Source organism: Abramis brama, assembly GCF_963993115.1.
Source record: "Abramis brama genome assembly, chromosome: 21".
Lineage (NCBI taxonomy): Eukaryota > Metazoa > Chordata > Actinopteri > Cypriniformes > Leuciscidae > Abramis > Abramis brama.
Genome location: NC_139983.1, coordinates 19,747,803 through 19,775,228, shown reverse-complemented (window position 1 = coordinate 19,775,228; position 27,426 = coordinate 19,747,803). Strand labels below are relative to the sequence as shown.

General features: G+C 36.2%; 1 protein-coding gene across 5 annotated transcripts; it reads left to right on the top strand.

Moving 5' to 3' along the window:
- The first annotated feature begins 231 nt into the window (after positions 1-231).
- Positions 232-27,049, top strand: abch1 (ATP-binding cassette, sub-family H, member 1). 5 transcript variants are annotated; one of them, XM_084097013.1, is made up of 20 exons: positions 233-377; positions 6,057-6,196; positions 7,588-7,747; positions 7,871-8,025; positions 10,831-10,938; positions 13,041-13,134; positions 15,678-15,752; positions 15,852-16,023; positions 16,207-16,303; positions 16,397-16,565; positions 16,840-16,940; positions 17,808-17,878; positions 18,163-18,212; positions 18,297-18,353; positions 18,582-18,652; positions 18,800-18,888; positions 19,366-19,469; positions 22,162-22,321; positions 22,901-23,005; positions 24,506-27,049. In XM_084097013.1, the coding sequence occupies exons 1-20, from the start codon at positions 321-323 to the stop codon at positions 24,610-24,612; spliced, it is 2,142 nt and encodes a 713-aa protein (XP_083953139.1). In that variant the 5' UTR covers positions 233-320; the 3' UTR covers positions 24,613-27,049. The 5 variants fall into 5 exon arrangements, 4 of the variants coding, with proteins under 4 accessions (XP_083953142.1, XP_083953139.1, XP_083953141.1 ...); XM_084097015.1 differs by lacking the exon at positions 233-377 and adding an exon at positions 1,582-1,716; XM_084097014.1 differs by lacking the exon at positions 233-377 and adding an exon at positions 1,585-1,729.
- The last annotated feature ends 377 nt before the right edge of the window (positions 27,050-27,426 follow it).

Sequence of the window (27,426 nt, the reverse complement as noted above, 5' to 3'; positions counted from 1 at the left end):
CCTTACATTATTAGTTATGTGTCTCCACGCAAATAATGTGTTTCTACTCCAGAGTGCTTTTCTCCCCCAGAGGAAAACGACCTAGATGGTTGCACATCTAGACCAATCGCAGCTGTCCGAATGAGAAAGACTATAGAGAAAAGATGCACAGGTGATCAGAACGCTTTTTGAGTTCTGAATGCTATTCAAACGACCCATAAGCGTTTATAGATTGCCGTTATACTCTGATCTGGAGCAGAATGAGTTAACCCGTTCATCTGCGCGCACTGAACCGAGAGCTGCTCCTCACCGGCCGCATCTCGATCCCCGTTCCGGTGATCATGTCCGGTAACGGAACCGAGGAAGCGCTTAACGACAGCACGGAGATGCAGCAAAGAGTGAGTTATTGTGTTTTTCTTGATTTGTATCCTTACATTTTACACTAACAGAGCCTGCACATCATACGACACATCTGTCAATTGCAGACGATGTAATGTACGTGATTATCTGATGATGATGATGATGAGACTCGAATGCTAGAGCAGTCATAAACTGATTTTCGACAGGCGTTCATTCGTGTTTGTAAGGTTTATATAGATGTAATGTGGTGCATGGAGCCCTGAAGACGGATTGCTCTGCTATTAAATCTGCTACTGCAGTTTTTCCCCATAACGCAGAAGCGGAATGTAACTAGATGTCTGAGCGAATCGTTCTTTTGAGTCGGATCTTCTAATTGAATCGGCTGAACCATTTAAAAAATATATATATATGTATATAGCCTACAGTGAAATAAAAGTAAAAAAATGGCAGCGTCAACGCAGATAAGGAACATAGTTAGGCTACGGCGTTTATCATAACGTGCAAGAACTATTCAAGCAAAGAGGTGTAAATTAATTTTAATATTGCTTTTGTTGTAAATGCAAATTATATTTAGGTTTAGGTCTAACTTCTAAATTACTTGTTTTATGCGCTATATCATGATTGCAACAAACTGATCTAGGACGCATGAAACTAAAACAAACAATACATAAAATGTAATAAACAGCTACTTGCCATAGGCTATATTATGACATTATTGGGACGTTTTAACGCGTGTAAATATGCCACGCGATGGCGTTGTTGCGTCATGACTTTTTTTTTTCTTTTTTTTTACCGTCTATGGTAAGGACGTAAAATAATTAAATAATTTCTGAATCGGGTTTTGAACTAGTTCTTTAAAATGAACAGTTCAAAAGAACCGATTCGCGTAACTGAGTCAGACTCCCCATCACTAAGAAGCAGCAACATACCGCGTAAATATAAACCTTAAACCCTCAGTTGTAATTTGTTATCACTAATTGATTTCTTACTTTAAGGTGTTTGTTGCTTAAGGCTGTAGAAATGCAGCATGCAACCAGCGTTATTTCCCCGCCGGTATTTCTACAACACTCCTGCCCTTTGCTGTACCACTGCAATGGCTATTTGAACGACTTCTCAACTGGCCAATCACAGACTTCTTTTGTGAAGCTTCTCAGAAGTTGATTGGTTTAGTGAGGCTAACTGCTCAGCGCTCAGGAGGTGGGGCTTGTCGGTAAACTTGTGGAGGAGGCAAATCTACAGACTGTCTGTCAGCCTGTGGCCGGCGGTTACAAACGCTGCGCATCGTTGCACCTGTCATGATATAAAGCAGAGGCAGGATTTCCCGATCTTGGACAGCTGGACTGTTCATTTAATCGACGTGATTTTTCTTCAAGGATTGTAAGCCCGCTTGGTAAACAGTAAAATCTCTTTTTCTTTCTACGTTTTTGTAGATTGGTTATAACCGTTTAAAAGGCTATTTTATAATGTACAGACGCTCATTTGAACTTGCATAGAAACTATATTTCATCTTATGAAAACTAATGCTTTGTAATCTGTTGTAATTTGTCTTTAATCATATTTTAACGAAGAAATTGCATTTTATATCACTGATGGTCGCATGTAATAAGGGAAGTTGTTGAAAAGTTTGTCTGAAGGACTCAAACAGGTTCAAGGCAGCTTGAAGCTTCAGGCAGGTGATGTGACAGAGGGAGGGGAGGGACTTCCTCTAAAACAATGAAGATATTGAATACCAAACCAGTTCAGCTGCTCAAAATTGCTGTGTTGAAACGAAATTCTCAGCTGACTTCCAAGTTATTTCCATTCGAACGATTCTTGTAGACAGTTTTCTTTTCACATCATCACCTTAAACATTCTGTGAGCAGGATTCTATAAACGAGAACTATAAACGCATGAGTCGATGACAAATAAAAGATAAATAGTCTAGGCCTACTTTAAAATACATATTCTCGGGAAAACTAATCGTTGTGTTTTTATACATTTTCTAAGCAAAACTATGTTCTACAAATATATAAAGTTTGAAGTAGGAAAAATACTCTGTGGTTGCACCTGTAATTAAAAATAAGTGTAGGCTACATAACTTTTTTTCATTTTGGACCTGTCACACTGATGTGTCAGCATTTTAATGGGACTTTTCTTGTTTACAATCTTGCACAGTTGCACCACCAAAACATTTTTGAATTAGGCTAAAGCCCACAAATACACTATTCATTTTTAAATCTCAATGAATTTGAGTAACATTATTATAATAATAGAATTGACCAAATGTGCTCAAATCTAAGTCATCAGTCTACCTCCCTTCAGGACAGCCTTAATGCAAAGATTAGTGATCTTGATAGTATTTTCTGTGCGATTAAAAATTTGGGATTAAGTTTGCAGAGATTGAGTGAGCGGTTCTGTGAAAAGAATCAGGAGCTGGAGAGATTACAGATTACAGTGTTGATGACCCAGTTTGCTCCATCGGGAAAGAGCATACTAAGTTACAAAATCGGAGCTGTTGCTGAGAAATCAATGTAAGGATCAGAAATGAGGCTTCATATTTTGTTTTGGGTTTATAAGTCATGCAGTGCAAAACGTTGCTATAGACCAGTGTTTCTCAAAAAGTGGATCGCAAGACAGTTTTGAGTTGGTCGCGGAGTGTGCAGTGATGCTGGGACCACTTGGCAGTCCTGTAATAACATGACTTGAGGGTTCCTGGTTGAGCTCTGGGGCTGGAGAGGACTCTGGACTGTGTTCAGGGACTGGAGTGGACTCTGGACTGTGTTCAGGGACTGGAGTGGACTCTGGAGAGACTCGGGAGAGGACTTCTAGGCTGGTATGGATGTTTGAGGGGAGAGGGAAAAGTGTGGAAACCTTCTCCATTGCCGCCTGTGCTGACATAATTGGGGGGTCTGCTAATTTAGATGACAGATCCGTACTATTAGATGCTGCTTTCCTGGATTGGGGAATAGAGACTCTGGCGTGGCGGCCATGATTGCTGGAGACTCTGGCGGTTCTTTGACAAGAACGGACTCTATGGTCGACACAGGATGGGCAGAGACAAGGGAGCTTGGGATGGACAGGAGAATAATGAAACTGGTGATTCTGGAAGGAAAGACCTGAATTGGGAGCATTGTATGTACTGCTTTCAGGTTGTACTGCTGTCAGACTGGGATTGTTGTCCTCAAACACTTCACCCATGGTAAAGGAAGATGCACTCATCCCCAGCACCATGTCCAGGTATCCACGAGGTGAAGTGTGGGTCCAAAACACTACAAAATCAAATCCATCAGTTGTTGATCATCCCAGGGAGTTAGATGGCAGTATGGATAGAACTCCTCGAAATATGATTCGATATCCCAGCCGTTCTGGAATATAGAGCACATAACTGCTTCGTAAACAACTCCTGTTCATGTTGATGGTCAGGTCTATCTGTAACACACCAATCTCAGGAGATTGTTAGAACCTAGTTGCAGGAGCTTTATTACTGACTCAACTGAAAAAACACAGAGGAGCACAAGCAGGCAGGTATTCTCCTTTTCACAGGATAATTAAAGGAGTTCAGAATGAGGAAATCCACAACACATGAATCCAAAACATTAGGATAGCGGTAAGTATATACAGGTACAGCAGTTCTTCCTTTAAACAGAGTCTTTATAAATCACTGACTTTACAGCATCCGAAAATTGTAAAGGGAAACAAAGGGGTCAAACAGAAACTTAACTGAACTTGATTGTGAACCGAGTCCTCCAACAGGTAGTTATGCAGGTAAACATCGCTTTCAGTAAACAAGGAAAAGGTTTCAGGTGACGGGAATAAATCACAGCAAAGTCAGGCAGGTAAGTAAATACTAAATAGTCCGTCACTTTTCTTTTGGTCTGGTGTTCTGTCATGGATACAGGTCCATGAAGGATGAGATTAGGTAGTAAACAGCACAGTAACTGTATTAAACCAATCAAAAGAGAATAATCCAACATGAGTAGAATAATCCAAACCATAGAAGGCAAAGTAACAGTGTGCAGGCACAAACAACAAAGAACTGAAGAAACTAAAAGACTTAAATACACATGCTGTCAAACTTAAAAGCCAGCATGTGTGATCTAATTACGGACACAATGAATAGCAACAAATGATGAATGGGAACAAAGAAGAAGCAAACTAAGAGTCATTGAAAACGTGACACATATCAGTAGATTTTTGTACAATAAACATTCAGATTTTAGTGTTTCAAAGAAAGAGTTTGTTTTATTTCTCGTATCTTTTTAGATAACTGGTATCAATCTCAGACAGTTTTTTAAGTAGTTTGCCTGGTCTTCTTAGGTAAATGGAAAACCTTCTTAAAGGAGTTGTTCCACATTATTAAGCAAGTCACAATTCTCATGCAATATGGGGAGGAAGAAAGATCTTTCTGAAGATTAAAAGCATGAAATGGTGCAATGCCTTACAAAACGGAATAGAGATTGTTGAACTGTCAAAAGATTTCTTAGTGATTTAGAGCACAGCAGAACTCAGGTAAAGGCTTATTAAGGGAAGTTTCTGTCAAACAAATTAATTGTATTAAAAGGGCAGCTATAAAAAAGCCAGTTTAGCAGCAAACAGGTATTTGAAGTTGCTCTGGAGTAAAAGAGTAAAAGCTCACAAAGAGAAATGTTTGCAGTGGGTGTAGAAATGCATTTTCAAACAGTTTTATTGCAGTGTTTGTTTTTTTGCAGCATGAATGTGTTGTCTTGCATGGAAATCGTTTCATTTCAGAAGGGACAATCCTTCTTTTTATACCATAGCGTAAAATGGTAAAATAATCATTTATGAACTCAACATATCTTGCTTAAGTCATTTTGACACCCTCAGAGACCCTAAAGGGACCTTTCATCTCAATATTCCAGCCCAAATCTTGTTGGAACAGGGTGGACATTCACCAACCATCCAGAAATCCATCCATCAAGACCAGGGGTGTCCAAACTCGGTCCTGGAGGGCCACTGTCCTGCAGAAATTGCAACTGCACACCTGCCTGAAGTTTCTATTATGCCTAGTAAGACCTTTATTAGCTAGTTCAGGTGTGTTTAATTGGGGTTGGAGCCTAACTTTGCAGGACAGTGGCCCTCCAGGAGCAGGATTGGATACCCCTGATCTAGATCATCCATTGCAGCACAGCATTCGTCAACGAATACAACTATTTAAAATGAGTCATGTATTTTTACACCGACTGTTAACATTCTCTTTGTGACATTTGGTTAGGCTGAAATGCAACTTTACTGCATGCTTTTCATCTTCAGAAAGATCTTTCTTCCTCCCCATATTGCATGAGAACTGTGACTTGCTTAATAATGTGGAACAACCAATTTAAGAAGGTTTTCCATTTTCCTAAGAAGACCTGGCAAAAATACATAACAAACCTATCTGAGATTTATATCAGTTATCTAAAAAGATGTGAGAAATAAAATAAACAAACACTTTCTTTGGGAAAAAAAGTTTTTTATTTATTTATTTCAAATTAAAAATTGGATCATGGCTTAATGGTCATGGGAAAATGTGGGTCCCAAGACCAAACCAGTTGAGAACCACTATTATAGACAAGAAAAAAAAGAAGAAAAAAAAAGATATTTCATTTTACACTTTTGGTCAATGCTGTATTTGTAGCAAATGTGAATTATCTCCTGCTTACTTTTTGCTTCTTACATTTTTTTTAAGCTGTTTTGTCAAAATATTTATTTTGAGCTGATTTCCTTCTCTTTATATGTAGAGTTTGGAGAGCGGTACTATGAAGACTGACTTGGAGGCCGGGAGTTGCAGTGCTGCAATCCACTGTCGGGATGTGTGTCGCTCATATGGGAAACTTAAAGTCCTCAACAATCTCAACCTGGCAGTACCTCAGGGCCAAATGTGAGTCCAGTATGTTCTCTTTCTAAATGTGTTTACAAATGTCTTCAGGTTACACAAATCTTGCATGTTCACATTTTATGCAGGAAAACATGCTCAAATGCTTACATGATATTCACGTGACGTCACATGCATTCATATGTCTCCACTGCCTCATCCCTTAGGCGTTCTGCAATAGTACCACAACAAAACTCTAAAATACTCCATACTGGGGGGGGGTTGAAGAATCTAAAACCTGGCCTTTGATCTGTGAATGTGATGCTGCGATGCTACTGAACTTTCTTGTTTGCTCTATATATCAAAAGTTACTGATCGCCTTATCTGACATAGTCTGAGTATCTGTCCTCTGATCATCTGGTTATGATCTACTGCATTGCTGTTAAGTCTTATCAGAGCTTTGTTTTAAAATATTGTGCAGGTGTATTTGTTTCCTTGTTCTTAAATTTGTTCTTTAGTTGCAATAATGACTGATATATTTAGCTGGCTGTCAGAGCAGAAGTGGATCAAATTATGTTTATAAAACTGCATCTTCCCGAAATTCCATTCAAAACATTGTGAAAAATCACTGCCTGCCTGACAGTAGTTTGAATGAGATTTTAGAGAAAGAAAAGTTGTAATTATTTTAATTATAGCTCTAGTCTTGTTTTGATGGTGGAGTGTACTGAAAAGCTAGTAGATCTTTTGCTGTTCTCTGCTTGATTTCTGTGTTATTATTATATTATTTTAACATTTCTCACTTCCTTATTTTAACATTTCTCACTTCCTATTCCTATATCTCCTCACAGACATCTGTATCACCCATGTGTCTTTTGAGCATATGAGTCTGTATTTTGTTGCTTGTTTCTAACTTTATTTCAGATGTCAAATGTTTGGAGCCTGTAATATGTTTTGTTTGTTTTCGAAAGTAAAGCCTGCATTTATTTGGACAAAAACGCAGTAAAACAGTCATATTGTGAAATTTAAATATAGTAATTTATTACAGTAATTATTATTACAATACTTTATATGTTATTACATTTTAAATAAATGTTTTTTTAATATTTGAATGTATTTTAAAATGTAATTTATCGATGGCAAAGCGGAATTTTCAGCATCAGTCTCCGTTTCACATGATCCTCTAATAGTCATTCTTATATGCTGATTTGGTGCTCAGGAAACATTTTTAATTATTATCAATGTTTGAAAACTGCTGTACTGCATGGTATTTTTATGGTAACTGTAATATATTTTTTGCAGGATTTATTTGTATGTAAAATTGTATATGTCTTTACTTTAAAATCTTACTGACCCCTCACTATTATATATGTTGACCTACTCAGTGGCGGCTAAAGGATTGGAATTACTTATCATATTTAATGACTTGTTCTTTGGATATGTCCCCCCCCCGTCTTTAGTTATGGGCTGCTGGGGCCAAGTGGCTGTGGGAAGACTACGCTGTTGAAATGCATTGTGGGAACTCTAAAGATCTCTCGTGGTCATATCTCAGTGCTGGGGAAACCACCAGCTTTCCCAGGACATGAAGTGCCAGGAAGGATGGTGGGATACATGCCACAGGTGAGAGCTGAGGAGAGACTGGTGTACCCGCAAAACCAAGTGTATGATTATTCTAACAAGTGAGTCCTCTTGAGTCTCATATATTTTTCTCTTTCTGTTTTTTTTCATTCGATCTGCCTTCAGGACATAGCTCTGTACAATGAGTTCACTATCAACAACACACTATGGTTTTACGGTCGAATTCATGGCCTTTCATCTAAAGACACAGAAGCCAGGATCAATTTCCTCATCGACTTCTTAGACCTGCCGCAGAAAGACAGCCTTGTGAGAAATCTCAGGTAGAATGACTTGTGCTATTCAATGATTGTTGCAATGTTTTTTTATTTGATTTTTTTATAATTATTCTGAAGTGTTACAATAGCTTTGCATGAGAAACAGACTGAAATTTAAGTTTTGTGTTTCACAGAAAAAAATAAAATGATATTTTTGGGTTTGGAATGAATGGGTTTGAAACATAATGAGGCTGAGTAAACAATGACAGAATTCTGAGAGAGCGAGAACGATAAAAAAAACGAGGCATCATGTGTGACCCAGTTTTCTTTATTGACTCGCCTGACAGCAAAGTTCTCATCAGAGCTTGCCAAATTACAGTTGGTATTATGTGGACAATTACAGCTGAATTAATTTAAAAGATGGTGATCATGAAATACAGTACACTTGTTTAATGCGTGTTTGTTGACATTTAAAGATATCTGACACAGATGTTGGCAGATGAAGTGAAAGATGAGTTAATTCCTCTGTGCTATTTGTGACTGTGTTGTGTGTCCACTGTTTGGAGGAAATAAGGTTTATCATTATTAACATTATTTTAAAAAGAAAGTTCCTGTCTACACAGAGGAGATTGTCTTTCACTAAGGCAGAGTGATGTGCAGCATTAAACGTTAAGTTCGGTGTTGTCCTCTGGATGAGGTCTGTCTGGTTTTGTTTTCATAGCAATGAGCTGCAGCTCTATGCTGGGTTCATCTGAAGAGCAAGACAATGGAACTGAAGTTCTTAGGGATCACACTAGTTTGTCAAAGTCAGTTTCTCTTTGACAGGTCTGGTTAGTCAAGGTGGAGTTCTGGTAGGTCTTGTGATGCCTTGTGATTTGCTAATTATTGTTTAACTTATTTAATTAATTAATGTTAATTGATAGCCTTTTAGTGTAATAGTTGGCTGCTCAATGTGTCAGCAATAAGAAGCAATGTCCTGTGCCAAATATTATTTATAAAACTTGCTTTTGCATTTGGACTGAACACCATTCAGAGTCCACTACTCCATCAGTTTTAGTTAACCCCTTAAGTGCAATCCACCCCCCCCCCACCCCCCCCGTTTTTTGTTTTTTTTTGACAAACAGACTCCATTACTGACCATACTAGGGCGCCTCCATTTCCATGTATGGTTTAAGTGATCTGAACCATATATTTCCATAATTAATTTTCATATAATTTATGAAGTAGACATCCTATTGAGAAGTAGTATGGGAACTTTGGCAGATTTTGATATGAATTCAACCTCTAATAAACACATAAAAAGAACATGTATGCGTTATAGCTTGCCGCTGTATCACAAATGGTGAATCTATTATTTTTTTCGGTTACACTTTATTTTAAGGTGTCATTGTTACAATGTAATTATACATTTAAGTACTGGGTAATATTAATTAACTACATGTACTTACTGTAGGGTTGGGGTAGGATTAGGATTTGGTTGAGGGTTAGTTGCATGTAATTATGCATAATTTACTGTTATTACTATGGTAAGTACATGTAACATATGTAACATGGACACTGTAAAATAAAGTATTACCTTTTTTTCTTTATATTTAAAACATTTCAGACCTTTTTTTCTAAAAAATAAATAAATGGATGTTATCTTTTGAACTCTTGGCATGAAAACAAACTGAGGTTTCTACCAATCTTGCATGATTTTTCATGTTCATCGCTATTTCAAAATAAAGGTCACTCTGAACACGCCTTAGGAGTATGAAAACATTCTTGTTGCAAATTGATAAATTATGGCTCCTCTGTAATTTATTTTTGAAAATCAGTCACCGAATATGAAAACTAGAGATTGTAAGCTTTCAAATGATATATAGTAACTATAGTAACTAAGTTTAGTCAAGATTAGTTTAGGATTAGTATAGGTTATGTGGTAGATTTTTCCCTAAACCTAACTACGTACCTGGGTCTCGTCTACAATCGACGTCTAGTCTATCTGGGTCTCATCTACAATCGACGTCCCCGTTCAATATTTATACTCTACAGTCGACGTCGGCCGAGTCACCTAACTAACTTGTTCCCCTAACTAGCTTCATTGCTGCACAGCAATGATCAACAAACAGACTTCAGCAAATGTCCTTTAAATGCTTTAATCACGGCCGGGGGATCTCAGAGCAGTTCTCCAGAGAATCTCCCAAGAAGAAGCAAGGCTGGAAGATCTCAGACAAATTCCATTGAGAATCCCACCAGCGAACACAAATACAACAGTTTTTATAAAATAAGCGAATGGCAAAAACAGCATGAAACATTACTTAATTTCCCCACAATTTGATTGGTTCTTATTAGACAAGCCCTCTTGTTACTAGGTAACCACAAGGTTTCAAGTTTAGACATCTGTCTAGTTTCATTTTCCATATTTGTTATTTTTACACACACACAACCAAAGTAAAAAGGGTATGGCAACATTCAAATACAAAGAACAGAATGTAATGGCTGAGGGCCATCCAGTGGGCCCGTGACATTAAATAAGCTCCAAGGAAAATGAGGGAGCGTCAATCAATTCATGAGAACAGAACACTTTATGACCTTATATTTTATATTTTTTGTTATTGCTTATTTTATTTTATTGCAACCTGTTCTTTTTTATACTACTTATTTTATTTTTATTTTTTTAATACAAAATATTTTATGTATTTTTTTCACTAATGCAATTTCTTTTCATTTCTTTTAATGTTTACTATAAATTACAGCTCGTAGAAAAATACATTTCATTGTAAACAAGTACAGGTGTCTGCAATGTTGTTTTTAACAACATTTATTTGAGTTTTTTTATGACAATTCATAACTGATCACTTACATATATTTTTTATTCACTTTGTTCAGTGGAGGCCAGCGCCGGCGTGTTTCTCTTGGAGCTGCTTTGCTTCAGAACCCACAACTTCTGATCCTGGATGAGCCCACTGTGGGAGTGGACCCTGTTCTGCGGGCCAAGTATGCACTACATACCTCTATCCCAGTATTCATCCATCTTTATCTTCCACAGCTTCTTCCCATCCCCTTCACTAACTCTCCAATGCACTCGTTGAACTACCGGCACTACTAGTCTGTCTCTTACATGTGTGTGTGTGTGTGTGTGTGTGTGTGTGTGTGTTTGTGTTGTGGATGAACCTTGTACTGCATTCTAAGAACATGACTCTGAGGTTGTTATACTGTACCACTCCTTTCTTCTGACATTTCTACGCAACATTTTAGCTTGCATGTATACCTGTGCCATTCCTCTTGGCATTCCTATTAGATTAAAGGCTTTCCCAGTATATGTTGTTCCACTGCAGAATAAAACCTAGACCTTCACACCCTGAAGGTCATTCCTTAATTTCTTCAGTTGTTCATTTTTAAATATTATAATTATTCAAGAAACATTTTAAAGGCTTGCCTCAGTGCATTTGTAGTATGAAGATCTTTCACAATGCTTGGCAAACAAATCCCAGTTGACTCTTTTGCATGCTTTTGTTTGATCTCCGTGCAAACGCATCCTGAGTATGTGGCATGCCTAGGATTATCATGCAATGTATAGGTTCAAGATTCCAAACCATTATAACTCATTATAAACTTTTCAAGAAAAGGAGCTTTATGCTGTAAGTTCTCAGACAATCCCCATTTATTCTTGAGTTTGAGTAATTCATGAACAAAAGGAAGTAAAGAACATGTAGAAGGAGCAGTAGCCACAAAGGAAGGAGTCTGTATGGGTAAAAAAGAGGGTCACTGTGTCACATTCTTGCATGGTTTATATGATGCCGCAATTACTGTGTAGAACATAGATCCAGGTGTGTAATGAAAACTACTAAAAACTTTTAATATATTCAACCGCAGCCCCCTGAATGTGATATCAGTGGCTTTATTAATTAGAATGTTTTATTGATTAGAAAAGCTGACATCAAATATAACATATTTTCTTAGATTTTCTATATTTTTGTATGTAGTTTTGAAGATAAATTGGTTAAATTTTATGCTGAAATCACATATACTTCGGTGGGAACCCTGTTGAACCCTGCTGAAATCCTCTTACACAATTGACTATGGGCCAAGCTAAGCCTGCAACCATTTTGGGGAGCTTTGCTTTGAAAGATACTAACCTATGTATTGTGTACTGCGCTAAGAGCCTTAATTTACTACAAATGCTCTACCGTTCAAAAGTTTGGGGTTGGTAATTTTTTTTTATTTATTTTTTTTATTGAAGGAATAAAGCAACATATTGTAAAACATGGAACATTACATGTTCCTTCTTTCGATTTTGAAATAACAATAGAACAATCCCCAAACCCCCAAACCCAACCCAATTATGTTAATAAAACATAACATTGTCATAACACCTTTTCTAGGCAGGAGCCCATGCGTAACATGCACACCAGCATTTTTGTTTTACAATTTATTATTGCAAAATAAACCCAAACATTTTTTATATTTTTATCTTTGTGGTAGCTAAAAAAATAAGTTTAAAAGTTTATGGTTCTGTAGGATTTTTTTTAATGTTTTTTGAAAGAAGTCTATTAATGCTCACCAAGGCTGCATTTATTTGATAAAAAAAATACAGTAAAAACAGTAATATTGTAAAACATTATTACAATTTAAAATAAAAGGTTTCTGTTTTAATATTTTCTTAAAATGCAATTTATTCCTGTGATGGCAAAGCTGAATTTTCAGCATCATTACTCCAGTCTTCAGTGTCACATGATCCTTCAGAAATAATTCTAATATGCTAATCTAGAAACATTTATTTATTTACTGCTTAATGTTTTTGGGGAAAGAATTATGCATTTCTTTCAAATAACAGCATTTATTTCTAACAGCATTTATTTCAAAATCTTTTGTAAAATTATGGATGTCACTTTTGTCTCACAAATCTCACCTGTGTTAGCTTTGTGGATTCATAGGTTTGATTCTCAGAGAATGTGCGTACTGATAAAAAGTATATGCATAAATGATTGCTTTGGATAAAAACATCTGCCAAATGCAAACATGTAAATCTCATAAAGACAGAAGTCCCGTTTTAAAAAAAGCACTGCACTCATGCAACAAACTTTCCACTTTTGCAGGATATGGCAGCACCTGGTAGACATTGTAAGAGGAGGACAGGTGTCCGTCATTATTACAACGCATTACATTGAGGAGGCCAGACAAGCCAATACGGTAAGAGACCATCCTGAACTGACCTACTACAAACCTGTATCAGAATTCACTCCAACTCTTAAAACTGACCTTCTCAGACCTCACTCTACATGATGCTGTGATATAATTTAAATGATTAGTATTAACAAACCAATTTTAGCAATTTCACTAAGGCTAAGGATATTGAACAGAAGTGCATGATTTAATTGTGTGTGTGTGTGTAACAGTCAGTATTACTCATGCAGATTTCTTTCTGTAATACCTTATTATAGTCGTGGCTTATTTGCCAAATGTACTTTATACTGTGGCTTATTACATAACCTTAAAACTAGCTTTTGGTAAAAATGTTCAGGTGAGCTTTTATGTTTGAAATTAGCAAATATTTATTTGCACTAAATGCTTCATAATGCTGGTTTTGAGACCACTAATAAGCCTATTTCTTGCAATAATTAGGGACATTACTGTGTATATCATCAAAAAAAGGCGCTGGTAGACATCAGACAACACATTCTAGGAGAAGAATCTGCAAAGATTTAAGCCACCTGACTATTGTTTAATTTTATTTCCATTCAATTTGTTGTTTCACCAGTTTGTCTTGTGGTCATGCCATACTGGCTGTGTAGCGTCAGTCAGACAGTTGCTACATCCTGTTTATTAGTCACATTAAGGCGAGACACGGCAGGCAAAAACATTGGTTTTTCATGCAGTGGTCAGTTTTGAGATTTTGGGCTAGTTTACTCCTTCAATATGTGTTCTTTCAAGCTGCTATAAAGAAAACATAATAAAATAAACATCTTAATGTATATTTTCAACATTTTGTTTACTTGTGACAGTAAGTTTCTCCCGAATTTACCAAGAAGTTAGCATTCCAACGCGACATGCCGAGTTCCGCCTGTTTACTGAAGTCTGTCATGACCAGTATCGTTGTAAAGCGAGTCTCCTGCACAACGCTATGTAACCCAAATATGGGCATTTCCTTTATATCAGTAACCAATCGTGAATGACCAAAGGGGGATTTAAAGCTAATGACGAAATCTCATTTAGAGCTATTTAAATCTTTAAAAGAACTGTATGTAAGATTGTGGCCAAAACTGGTACTGCAATCACTTTCAAATTACTGTAGAGTGGTGTATCCCCTCCCCCACCCCCCTGACTCGAGGTTGCCAGATAGGCTGCAGGATCCAGCAGGAACGTTTGTAGCTGCAGCTGTGGTAACTAGAGCAGAGCTGGCAACCCCGATGCTGAAACACTACTGACTTCGTGATTGGTAGATAGGTGGAGGGTGGCGCTTCAGGCCAAAACACAACATGACAACATCAACATCAGTTGAGGGCTGCAACTATCACTTTTAAATGACAATATCCTGGCGGACTACTGTTGTCAGTGATATAAGTATTTGAAATTAACATGATTTCTTAATGTCTAGTGACATATCAGGGCCATTTTATGATTAATTGAAATATATTTCTTACATACAGCTCCTTTAAATGCCGTTTTCTCAAAATGAGTTTTTTGTCATTCTCCAGTACAAACATCTCAGTCTATGTACACCAAACTTTCCAGTTATACACTTAGCAGTATTCTGAAGATATTTTCAGAGGGATTTGTTAATAAATCATTCCTGGCCTGATTTATGTGACATTTTAATAAAAAAAATATGGCGAAGATCGATTTTTTTTATTTTAAGGCTATGGACAGTATATTTTGATTTCCTAGGTAATGAAAGCATATATCCTGAAATCCCTCTGAATTTTTTTTTTCATCTTGTAAACAAAATGAAAAAAGAATTTTGCACCTGGCTTTATCATATGTTCAGATGTATCTACCGAAAATATATGCAAAACCACGCATAGATAATGCCTAATTTGCATAATTAAACCTACAAATTTCAAAAACTTGTAATAATTTTTTTTATATACTTGTGTAAGTAATCAACTGAGGAAGTTTCATGGTGATATCTATTATTTTAAAATGTTACCCTATTCACCTACAGTGTCTCGCCTTAACAAATGACACACAGACACCAAAGACACAATCATAACTTATTTACAGTACACTCACATATTCACTTGTCCTAAAGTAACACCTACCCAGAACAGTGATGTAAATTCCTAAATATGAGAACTAGTCCTTTCATAACAACATGACCCAACCCTTTCTCTGTTTAGCGTCTTGTCTCTCTCATTCTCTGCCTCTAGGAAATAAGATCTCAATTGTTTCTTCTAGTCTTACTTTTGCTTTAGCACATCTCACATGCGTCTCCTTTGGCGTTCAAAAGAGACAGTCTCTCAAACTGTGATCAGACTTGCCAAGTTGGAGATCTCATTATGAACTCAAATATGTCTGATCAAATTCTTATAAGAACAAATCATCTGAGCTATGCTGTCCACATTAATTTATATCTGTACTCCTGCTTTGTCAGCAATTGTCTCACTTGTCCTCCTTGAGGAAATTTGTAAGTAAATCATCTGAGACAAAGTTTGTACTTGAAAGAAACAGTCTTCTAAGCTATGAAAGAGGAACTTGTGGAGGAACTATTAAAATCTCTGTTTCTCTCTCTGTAGGTGGGTTTGATGAGGAATGGTCGATTGTTAGCTGAAGGTCCACCAGACGCTGTTATGAAGCAACACAATGCAGCAGTGAGTACACACACACATGCCTCACATGCATGTACATGCACTATGTTTCGGTACACATGCATTTCAAACTTATGAAATGCATCTGTGTGTGGGTCTTAGACTTTAGAGAGTGCGTTCTTGCAACTTTGTGAGGACTTCGATCAGATGGACTCCAGGCTGAGTCCGCAGGGCCGTCTGCTGGAAAACAGCCCGTCTCCAGACAGTTTGAGAGATGAGAGCAGAGAGCCCATACTGAGAAAGAGCACACCAGAAGACATACCTAAATATAAAGGTACAACAAAGAGGTAGAAGTTCACTTGCTCTAAAATACTGCATGCAAAAGCTAAACTAAAACCGAAACAGAAAGCCACTTTTATACAAGACTGACAAAAATGTCACTGGTTACATATTTAGAATAGCATTGATCACCATTGAAACTGATGCTTGCAGTTGAAATGTTCTTGTGTCTTTGCAGCTGACTGGAAAGTGCGAGCCAGACACATCATACCAAAATGGCGCAACATTGCAGCGCTGATGATCAAGACGATGGTTCGAATGAGAAGAATGCCAGGGTAATGATATCCTAATAATCAAATTGATATTGATAATCAAAAAATTTCAACTCAATTCACTAATTTGTGTATGTTCATCTGGTTTGTGCTCAGGTCCCTCTGTTTCCAGTTCCTGTTGCCGGTAATTCAGATCTGTCTGATGTGCCTGTGTATTGGTGGAGACCCCACAGGCATTGACGTGGCTGTGGTCAATAATGAAACTAGTCCCAGTGCCTACAGTACCACATTGCTGTCCTCTCTTGACAACACGAGTATCCACCAGGTACGCACATATTTGTTTTCAAGGTCAAAATTTACACAGAAAGACGTGTAATTTCAAGATTGTATAGGACTACATTTAACACAATACAGCCGTTTTTTTTCTCCACAAATTCAGGACATTAAAATAGAATAGAATTTATACAGACTCTTACTCTCTCACTTCCTCTTTTCTCAATTTCACTTTAAACAAATTAACAAGTTTATAAATAGTCAAGAGAAAAACTGTACATTTATTTTCAGTGTTGCAAAGGAAAACTCCTGTCTCCTTTCTGCAGGTGAAATTGTCTCATTCTGAAGCTTTTGCTGGTATCCGTAATGGGGAATACTGGGGTGTCATAGAGTTTGGGGAGAATTTCACCAGCTATTTAACCAAAAGGTGAGCACCAGTGTTTCAGAAGTTTGCAATGTTAAACCTGAAAGAATGTGTTTTGTTTTTGTTGTAAAATTCAGAAAGGTGCATATTCTCCAAGTCAATATGCAGTCTTGGTTTTTAGCAAGTGCTAAATGAAAAACAAAGTGTTGGGCAAGATACTAGCTAAGCAACAAACTCCTCCTACTGAAATATTATCTTAGCTAGCTTTTGTAAGCTGTCATTTGATCTTATACATTTATAATAAAAAAAAACCTATTCAGACAATTTGACTCTTGACCAATTCATTGCAAATAACCAGTTCAAATTTAATTTACAAATTAAACATAAAAATGTTACACTGTAGCATTTGTTAACACTACCCCTAGACTTAATCAATCCAGTACCTTTGTGTATGATTTTAGAAATATCAGCGCTATCACCTCGCTGAGGAACTAATAACTTTTACTTTAATCAATAAACACTAGTGTTACTCTACACTTTTCTTTATTAGAGGACTTCAAATGAATCTGCATCTACTTAAGGTGTTAAATATGTTCTTGCATGCAAATTTAGGCCCATCCCTGACATGCCTAAAAAACACAAGCATTCATGTAAACAAGGTGTCGTGTCAGGTGACAATGGCTGTAACAGAGAGACTGATGAGAATAGTGTTGGGAGAGGCTGCAGGAGTGAATTACAGAGTTTTTAAGGGGAGAAAAGCAGGTCCGTCCTGTATTTCTGTTTCAGTCTGTCCATCTGTGTCTCTGATATTGTTTGTACATCTCTTTCCCGACTGGAGCCATTTAAATGTCACACACAAACTTTGCCCTTGTTACAAATATGTAAAATGATGTTTGAAGCTTTTTTTATTATTTTTGCGTGTGTGTGCAGGATGTTGCAGCCCCGAGTCTCCAGAGATGTGATTGAAGGAGGATCCGTGCATGTTTGGCTGGATCTGACTAGTGAGTTTTATTTATTTTTAGTCCAATGAATATTATTTTCTTTTGAACTCACGTGACCTCATATTTCTGCCACACCAGGGTGTCCTTTATGCCTTTAAATACATGTTAGTTGAACTCATTTGTACTGAATTTTGCATGCATCTTTGGACATGAAGTTGGATTTAAAAGACCATCATGGGGAATGTTTTTATTTGGCATGTTTATAGTTTGATTTATTTTAAATGACATGATTAGCATAGTTTGAGTTGGGCAAGAAAATTAAGCTATTTGTTTTTACATTTCAGATCGACAGATTGCCCTTATGCTACAGAAAAAACTCCATGAGGCCTTTGAGGTGAATAAAAAAAAAAAAAGTACATTTAAGCTTTTTTCCCCATCATTCAAACACTTTAATGTCTTTTCCTTGTTCTTTCAAAAGGCTTTTATTGAGACAAAGCTGGGGAGTTTGTCTTACATGGTGGCCTTCCCTATAAATGTGAGTACAGAGCGATGTTCTTAATCTTTTTTTTAATATTTAAGACTTTTTGTAATATCTTTTGTACAAAACTTGTTATATCTTATATGTCTCTCCATCCTGTCTTTCTCTTTTTTCCTCTATATGTGCCCTTTTGATCACTCTATCCTTTCTTTTATCTCTTTGGTCTTTGGAATTTTCTTCTTTCTTAAAATGCCCTTCTTATTTTTGTTTCATGTGGTGTTACAGTTTGAAAAACCTATATATGGCAGTGAGAACACCGATTTCACAACGTTTGTGACTCCAGGAGCCGTTTTGAGGTGCACATACACACACACACACACACACACACACACAAACACAATTACAGCCCCTCATAAATATTACTACAGTGTCCGATAATACTACTGCAACCTGATAGACCTCTTTACAATGTCACCTTTCTCTACTTTATTTTGTCTTTTCAGCATCACATTTTACCTGGCAGTGGGGTTGACCGCTCTGTCCTTTGTGTTAGAGAGAAAGGAGGGGCTGCTGGACAGGTGCTGGGTGGCAGGTGAGACAGCTCACATCCACCAGATGGCCATCATTTAACATCTTAGGGATGAATTCACTAAACAATTGTGACACTTGTTTTGAGTATTTCAGCATAAAAACCTGTGCAAAAACCTTATTTACTAACCACCCGCAAACCAGGAGAATAAGCACTATGCCTCATGTATTTAAATTAAGATGTAGTCTGTTGTCTCCTCCACTAGTACTTCGAACCAACCTCCAGAATGAGAATTTTTGGTGTGTTTTTGTTTGCCATGGGCACAATTAATTTTTATTGAATTCAGCCCCTACTTTTCATCGAGTTTATGAATGAGCAGTTTCAGAGATTTACCAATAGGGGGAGCTGATCACCCACAGCAAATAAAAGCATGAGCAGCAAAGGCAGTTTTAAACACGCACATGGTGAACATTTTATGTAGTTTGTGTTTCATGGATGTATGTTGTGTATTTATGTTTCTGTGTGGTTATTTCTCTAAAGGTGTAAGTTCTCTGGAGACCATGCTGGCACACCTCTTCTCACAGCTATTTGTCATCAGTGTTCAGATAATCCTTCTGCTGATCTTCATCCTGCTGGTCTTCAAAGTGAGTGTGTTTATATGTGTGTTTGCCAGCTACGTGTTTATCTCTCATTAATATATGTATGTCTCAAGATTCAAGATCTATGTGTGTGATCATACAGCATAAATTAGATGTGTCTGTGCTGTTTATTTCTGTTTAAAAGTCAAATGGTAATTATAGTTAATCCTAACACATACATATTAACATTCCTGTCGCATATGCCACCTTCAGCCTTTGTCGTCCTTCTAGTCAACACTTGGGAGACATAACACCAGATAGACTGTTGGCTTGTAGTCCACTGTGAAGTCTTTACATAAGACTAAAGCAAACTAAAACCTCATCCAAATTCAAAGAGCCAATCATATCCTCTCATCTTGAGTTTTGAAAAAGATTATTTTACCAGAATAAGCTATCTTTTTCCCCCCTTTTATCAAACAACTAAATATACACTAACTTTTAATAATTGGGGGTCAGTAAGATTCGAAAAGGCTGCATTTATTTGGTCAGAAATACAGTAAAAACAGTAATATTGTGAAATACTGCAATTTAAAAAGTATTCTATATGAATATTTATTTTTATGTAATTTATTCCTATCATGGCAGAGCTGAATTTACTCCAGTCTTCAGTGTCACATGATCCTTCAGAGATCAGACTAATATGCTGATTTGGTGCTCAAAAACATTTCTTATTATTATCTGTGTTGAAAATGCTGTTTAATACATTTCCTTTCAGGATTCTTTAATGAATAGAAAGTTCAAAAGAACTTATTTTGATATAGATGTGTTTGTACAAAATACTATAAAAGTGATACTGTCACTTTTGATCAATTTATTGCATCCATTTTTTATAAAGTATTAATTACACACACAAAAAATCTTTCTGAGCCCAAACTTTTGAATGGTAGATTATGTGTATATCAGTGGCATGCAGTGGTGTTAAAATGAAATGAGGCAAAGTCCTGTTTTTTGTTGTTGTTGTTTTTCAAAAAAAAAGAAAAAGAAACCAAACACAATTCTATTTTGTATTTTTACATTAACAATGTTATTAATGTTCTATTTATTAAAACCATGTATAGATCTCAAGTTAGTGTTGTAAGAAATTTTACATTTATTGCAAAATAATTACTAAAGGTAGTAATCATTTAAACAATATATATTATTTGTGAACTAATGTCCAGCTGTTCTTTTTAATAGTCAACTTATTTTCAGATCATCAGTCATCAAGCTCAGTAAACACTGGTCACAGACACGACGATGTACCTTTAATTTCACCAAGCAGATTGCTCACTATCATCATGTTTTCAGGCCATTTCAAGTTTGATTTTGACATGACATAAAGCAGTGATATCTAAGTGGGTGAGTTGTTTACTAACTTTTTATTTAGTCTACCCATTAACGGCAACATTTTGTTTATTCAGACTAATTCACGAACGCGGAAAATGCATTAAAAAAGAGGCAGGATTTCTCGCATGAACCAATCATATCCAATCATAACCAATCTTACCCTTGATGGAGGCATTACCTCTTCTCTCGTGAATTTCCTCCATTCATTCTCGATTACCCCCCACCAAACCCAGCGCACGCTTTTAGGGGGTCTGTTCAAACTCAAGAGAGACACAGACTCCCGCTGTAACTTTACCTGCGGGTGGCGCTGTTGGACAGTGTTACTTTAAAAAAGTGCATAAACTACTTGTTTTTCTAATGTCACATTTGTGTTTTTATTTTTGTAATATGGATTAATTTCTCATTAAATTTTTTGAGGAGGCAGCAGCACTGCCTCCTTTGCCTCTTTAGAGGAAACGCCCCTGAGAGTGAACTTACTGACATGGCTAATTCCTTAAATGCATTAAAATTCTAGAACCTTCCAGATGTTTTGACTATATTGGCTTTGGAGACTTCTATCTGCTCATGTTGATGTTCACAAACATATCAGGACTGAGCAGGGCTGTTGTCAGGGGGATTTGGGATCTGTGAATTGTCCTGTGCTGTGTAAATTTTAGAAACAGCTCTGGGACTGAGTCATATAAATATATTTATTCATAAATAATTTCTTGCTTCGCATCTAGTGATTTGTGCTTGACCACCACAGCAACAAAGGGATTGCTTTGGTAACAGACCCAGCTGTAGATTAGAGATTCTATTTCTGATGTGTAACTGTAGCAGCGAGGACGCTGCACTGACTAGCATGTGCCGTGAAATCAGCCAATAAGAGCTAAGAGCTTCACACAAGATACTCTTCACACTTGCTTAAGATTTCTGGGATTGTAACATGCCAGTATGTTCAGATCACTATCATATTGAAACGCTCTTTAAAAACAACCTATTGTTAAATATTACACATATGTATTGTTTTTGCAACATAATGTTAAAATGGTATATTTGACTCATTAGATCAAGGGTACGTTCCAAAGGGCATTGGAATTGAAATATTACTTCACAGGAAGTGTAGCGGGAAACTTACCTACCAGTCATTACATACAGTACTACTGGCTAAAATAAATGTGTAAAATATTTTTTCCACATTATATATATGTGTGTGTATATATACACACACACACACACACACACACATATACCGGTATATATATATATATATATATATATATATATATATATATATATATATATATAATATATATATATATATATATATACTGTGCATTGGAATACATCTCATCATTATTATCACCATCTTTCTTATGTCTATCTATTGCAGATTCCTAATGAAGGATCTCTGGCTTTGGTGATCTCATTGATTGTGCTGCAAGGAGTGACGGGAATCTCCTTCGGGCTGGTCATCTCCTCTGCTATCGATGACGAGCAGTCGGCCAATCAAGCGGCTCTTGGAATCTTCTACCCAAACCTCATCATTAGCGGTACAGTCTGATCTCACAGATGTTAAAACATTTATTTGATGGCATAAGGTTACCCTGTGACTTATTTTGCTTGGTAATATTTATATTTAAATTACCTTTAAGCCTCACACACCAGTACTGATGCAGCCCTCTATTTTAAGACTGTCTGTCATTTCTCCCTCCACCCTAAAATGGTGCAGTCCAGAAAATATAATAAGGGCTATTTGAGGGCCATACTATCTGGGTGTGTCCAGTGAATTAATGGATGTGATTCCACAGTGAATAAAATTGTGGATTGATAGTGGAGTGGAATCAACAGAGTGAATGATGATTGATGGATGAGATATAAATGGAAAGGAAAAAAAGATGATTATTGTAAAGAAAAGGAAGGGAATTCTCTTTAGTGAGGTCTTTATCCTACTTACCCTCTCTACCGTCTCTACCACTCTACCCTCACATTAACCTCACATTAAAGCTAATTTGTCATTTATGGTTTGCTGATGCTACACAGACATGGTAAGGTAACATATAAGGATTAAACGGATTAAAGTTTTACATTAATTAAATTTTTTTTTCTGTTCCTCTATCTACCTCCTGTAGGTGTTATCTGGCCAGTTGAGTGTATCCCGTATCCTCTGCGTTATTTGAGTCTAGTCCTGCCCCAGACCTACGCATCTGAAGCCCTGCGCTGCATCATGTACAGAGGTATGATTTAAAATATAGCACCAATAACAACATTTCTGTGGTACACACAAGGACCACTGAGATCCTCAATGCCAGTTTCGATACTATAGCATTTAAAAAATACAATAATATTGTAAATATTAAAATTAAATTTAAATAATGCCATGAGGACTTAAAAATATTTATTATTAAGTATTATATACTTATTTTAGTTTAATAAAATATATATTTTTTTAGTATATATATTTTTTATTTTCGTATATAAATATAATATATTTTTATAATATAAATATATAATATATTATAATATATATAAATGTATTATAATATAAATCTAAATATGTTTATTTTCAAATATTGTAATGTTTTATTTGATAATTTATTCATTTATAATAAAATCTAATATAAATATATCTATAATTATTTTGTCAATAATTATATTTATTAATATACCTATTATTTGTAAAAAAAATAATAATAATAAATGTAGTCTTCTCACCTACCACAATTAATTGAAACGGAGTGTCTGTAGTATCTTATCTCTAGTATCTTATCACAATCCTCAAAGTCACTCCTACCCGCACACCTCAAATGACTAATGTCTCTTCTGTGCTGTTTTCATCCGACACACACACGCAACAATCTTCTATGAAGTCCCACTCACCTAACATTTTCCCTCTGATACAAACATCTTGAGTTACAGTAGACTCCAGGACACCTGATATTCTTCTATCTCAATTATTCACGGAGCAGGAGGAGCGTCTGCCTCCATTCCTAAATTAAACACACAGCTTCCCTGCTGTTTACCTATCAGCATTGCTCACAGTTGGGAAACGCTTGGATAGACAAGGACGCCACACAGTTGAAGTTCAAGTTCGAACGTATTGAAGTTGATTGAAGTACAGGGTAGATCAGAGCTGAGACTGGTCATGTGACTGAAAATCTGCAGCCTGTACACAAACATGGTTTTCCCCTTCATTAATCTACCTGAGCCCTTTTATGATAATGGTTTATGATTATGACATCACATCAACATCGCTCAGGAACAATGGTGTTATTGTTAACGAAAACAGAAACCATTAAAAAAATGTTTAATTAATATAAAGCTCAAATTAAATAAATTATAAATATTAGATATAAATATGTAACTTACAAAACGTAAACAACTTAATAAAAAGTCACAAAAATAAAGCTAAATATAAATATTTAAAAACAATAAACATGCCAAAAGCATGTAACAAAATATTTAAATTAATATTTAAATAACTGAAAATATGAAGATGTTCAGCTAATTCAAAATATTATGAATATGAATGATAGTAAAATAACTATCATTAAATATAGGAGTCATAATTAAAAATGGATAAAACCATGACATACAGCAGAGTAGTTATTGTCATTTCAATTTTACTTCTGACTATTTGCAGAGCCAGACTATCTACTTAAAGTTTAGTGTTATCTGTTGTCAGAGCTGGTTACTAATCCTGTTACTGAGTACTGATTCTCCAATTTTGCATTCAGGTTGGGGTCTGTCCCATATGATGGTTTGGCGAGGCTTTGTGGTCACTCTGGGCTGGAACACATTCTTCATTATGCTAGCAACGGTCATTCTCAAGCTGAGAACATGAGAGGCTCTGCCTGAGGAATCTGCTTCAGATTGGGTATAGTGGTGTCCAGCAAGGCCAAAAAAATGACTGACACATGGAAATGCCAATCTGAGCCTCTCTCTCCTTAATATGCCATTCACCTAAAAGGATACAAGGACCATCAACATGAAACTCAGGGCCAGTTTCTCAACCAGCTAAGAGACCTATTGAACAAGCAATTCAAACTTCTGTCAAGTTTACTGACTGTGACACGTAAAGCTCATGGTGAATTTCACATGTGCTTCAGTTATTTTAAACATCCATCAAATAAGAAAGAAAATTGTTGAAGCCTACTGTTGGAACTTTCCATACTCTCTTCTTTTTTCCCCTGGATTATGTAATGTATTCTGAATTCACTGACTGCATGCCTGAGTGTCTTAGGGTGCGTCTCAATCAGCTCCTTAGTTCAGTAGTCAGGGCACTGATCAGGGAGTCAGACATTTTAAAAGCTGTCTCTATCGCAAAAATCCTTCCAGTGGACTGAAACGTTCGCTCCCTAAAAAGTTCTACAATGCTCAGTGAAAACTAGGGAGCATCAATGCTCACTATGTTCCCTTACCGGAAATTCTGAAGCACAAAACAAATCGCGTGAGCCAACTCAATAAACACAAAGACACATATTAGATGCGTTTTAAAAAACAAACTAAAATAAACACACATCGCTATACTGGTAATGAACCTAATCTAGCTAACATTTATAATAAATTATGGCTGAAATGTTGCTAGGATATGTAAAAATCTAAGTATTTATCATAATATACTTTTAAATAACAAATAATGTCAATGATATCTGTGCTGCTGTTGTTCATAAATACCAGTAGTGACGTTGCATGCCATCAGTGTAAAAATGTGTTGTGAGTCAGGGTCCTTACCAGTGCCCGAATTCGTGAACACAATAAACTGATTCATGACCTAGGGAGCTGATTGAGACGCACTCTTAGTGTATAGTCCATATGCTTTTTCTTTTCAGTTAATCTTAGATTGGGTACAACCAGACATCTAAATTGCTTTGGTAAAGCCTGCAATGTTGCCCTCCCTTGTGCCCCCTCATCCTAAACCGAAAACACAATGCTTGAAGGATTCTTCTCTCAAGTCTCAAGTCTAGTTTATTTATGAAGCCCTTTCCACTACAAAGCAGACCAATGGGCTGTACAGTAAAGAATATTATTCTACAAATAATAATAAAACAGAACAAGAAGACAAAGGTTAATAATAACAGAAAGAAAAACAAAAGATAACAGAAAACAACATCGAAGAAAAGAATTCTCTGGGCACGGTTCACCCATTGCATCGTATAGTGTTTTTGATTTTTTAAATTGCTGCTTTTTTTAATGATAAATGTTTTTAGATTAGCAGCCTGGGTGTTCATTTATCAAGTGCCATAAAGAAAATGAAGGAAGAACAACGATGTTTACATTTGAGCACATAGCAGGCCAAAGTTAAACCTGCAAGTTGAACTGAAAAGACAAGTTTAGTCTCTTATTTTAGCATATGTTATATTTGAAAGACAGCACAAGCTGCATTACAATGTAAGTCATATGTGCTAAGTTACTTGGAATGGTCAGAATAGTTTGATGGATATTTTAGTGTGCAATATTTGACATGGAGAATGCATGTTTTAAATGGATTATTGGTTGTGGGTAAAAATGTGTGTGTGTGTGTGTGTGTGTGCATCACTGCTCTTCTAAGACAACATCTAATTTATTATATGTATTTATATTTTTGAACCTTCCAGTTCCAGAACCTTGAAGTTCATCATTAGGATACTGGATTTCTACCTTTACCTTCATTAACCACCTCCAGGTTCTGGTTTGGTTTATATTTAAGTCTCTACACCACATCCAAATTAAACAAATCTGCTTAACTGAACTGAAATACTTTGAAAGCTAGAAGAAATTGTTAGTGTTTGTTTAAAATAACCTTTAAATTTGGTTCCACATCACATCAGATAACTGTATTGAATTGAATAGTTGAATTTGTTTTGTTTTTTTCCATAAATGGAAAATTCAACAGGAAATTGCTACTGTTTAAAAATTGTGCAAATATTGAAAAATTATGGAACATTGTTTCCTTTATTGTAGTAATAATGAGGCCCACAATAAAGGCTGGAATTTCATGGTATGTGTTGATAGAACATAGGCTGACAGTTGATTTTACTAGAGCTTTGTTGATTTTCTGTGTCTGGCTCCGGTTGAGGCTTAGAGACAAATGTTTGGCAAAGGTTTGTAAAGTTCTGTGCCATTTTGAAAGGTCATCGTGTCACCTCCATACACACACACTACCATTATTTGCTACCTCTTGAATTGTTGCATAAAAAGCCCTTATATATGCGTGAACATTAACATGCTCTTGGTGTAAAATGATATTTGTGGAATTATGACTTCTTTTTCAACAATAAACCGTTTTAATAAGTTCTTCATATTTGTATAATGACTGTTATTTGTATAATATTTAAAAAATGTTTCCACCACTCACTCTTTCAGCTCTTACATTTATTGCCTCTTTTCTCTTTCATTAACAGTCCGTTATCACATTTCAATATTTACATTTCAAATCTCCACTGGCTTCAAAAAGCTTCTCGAGATCGCAAATAAGTTTAAAGGGTTATTCCCAAAATATTACAGATATTTTCCTCACAAATTTCCATTGTTAATGTATCACTGTAAGCACATTTCCTGTTTTGATGAACTATGGGACCAGTCAAATTATTCATCTATGGGATCATGGGACGTCCTGATTTTGCAGAGTTAGGCACGTTCCTGGGTCAACACATTTTATTGGTCCTGGAACAACATT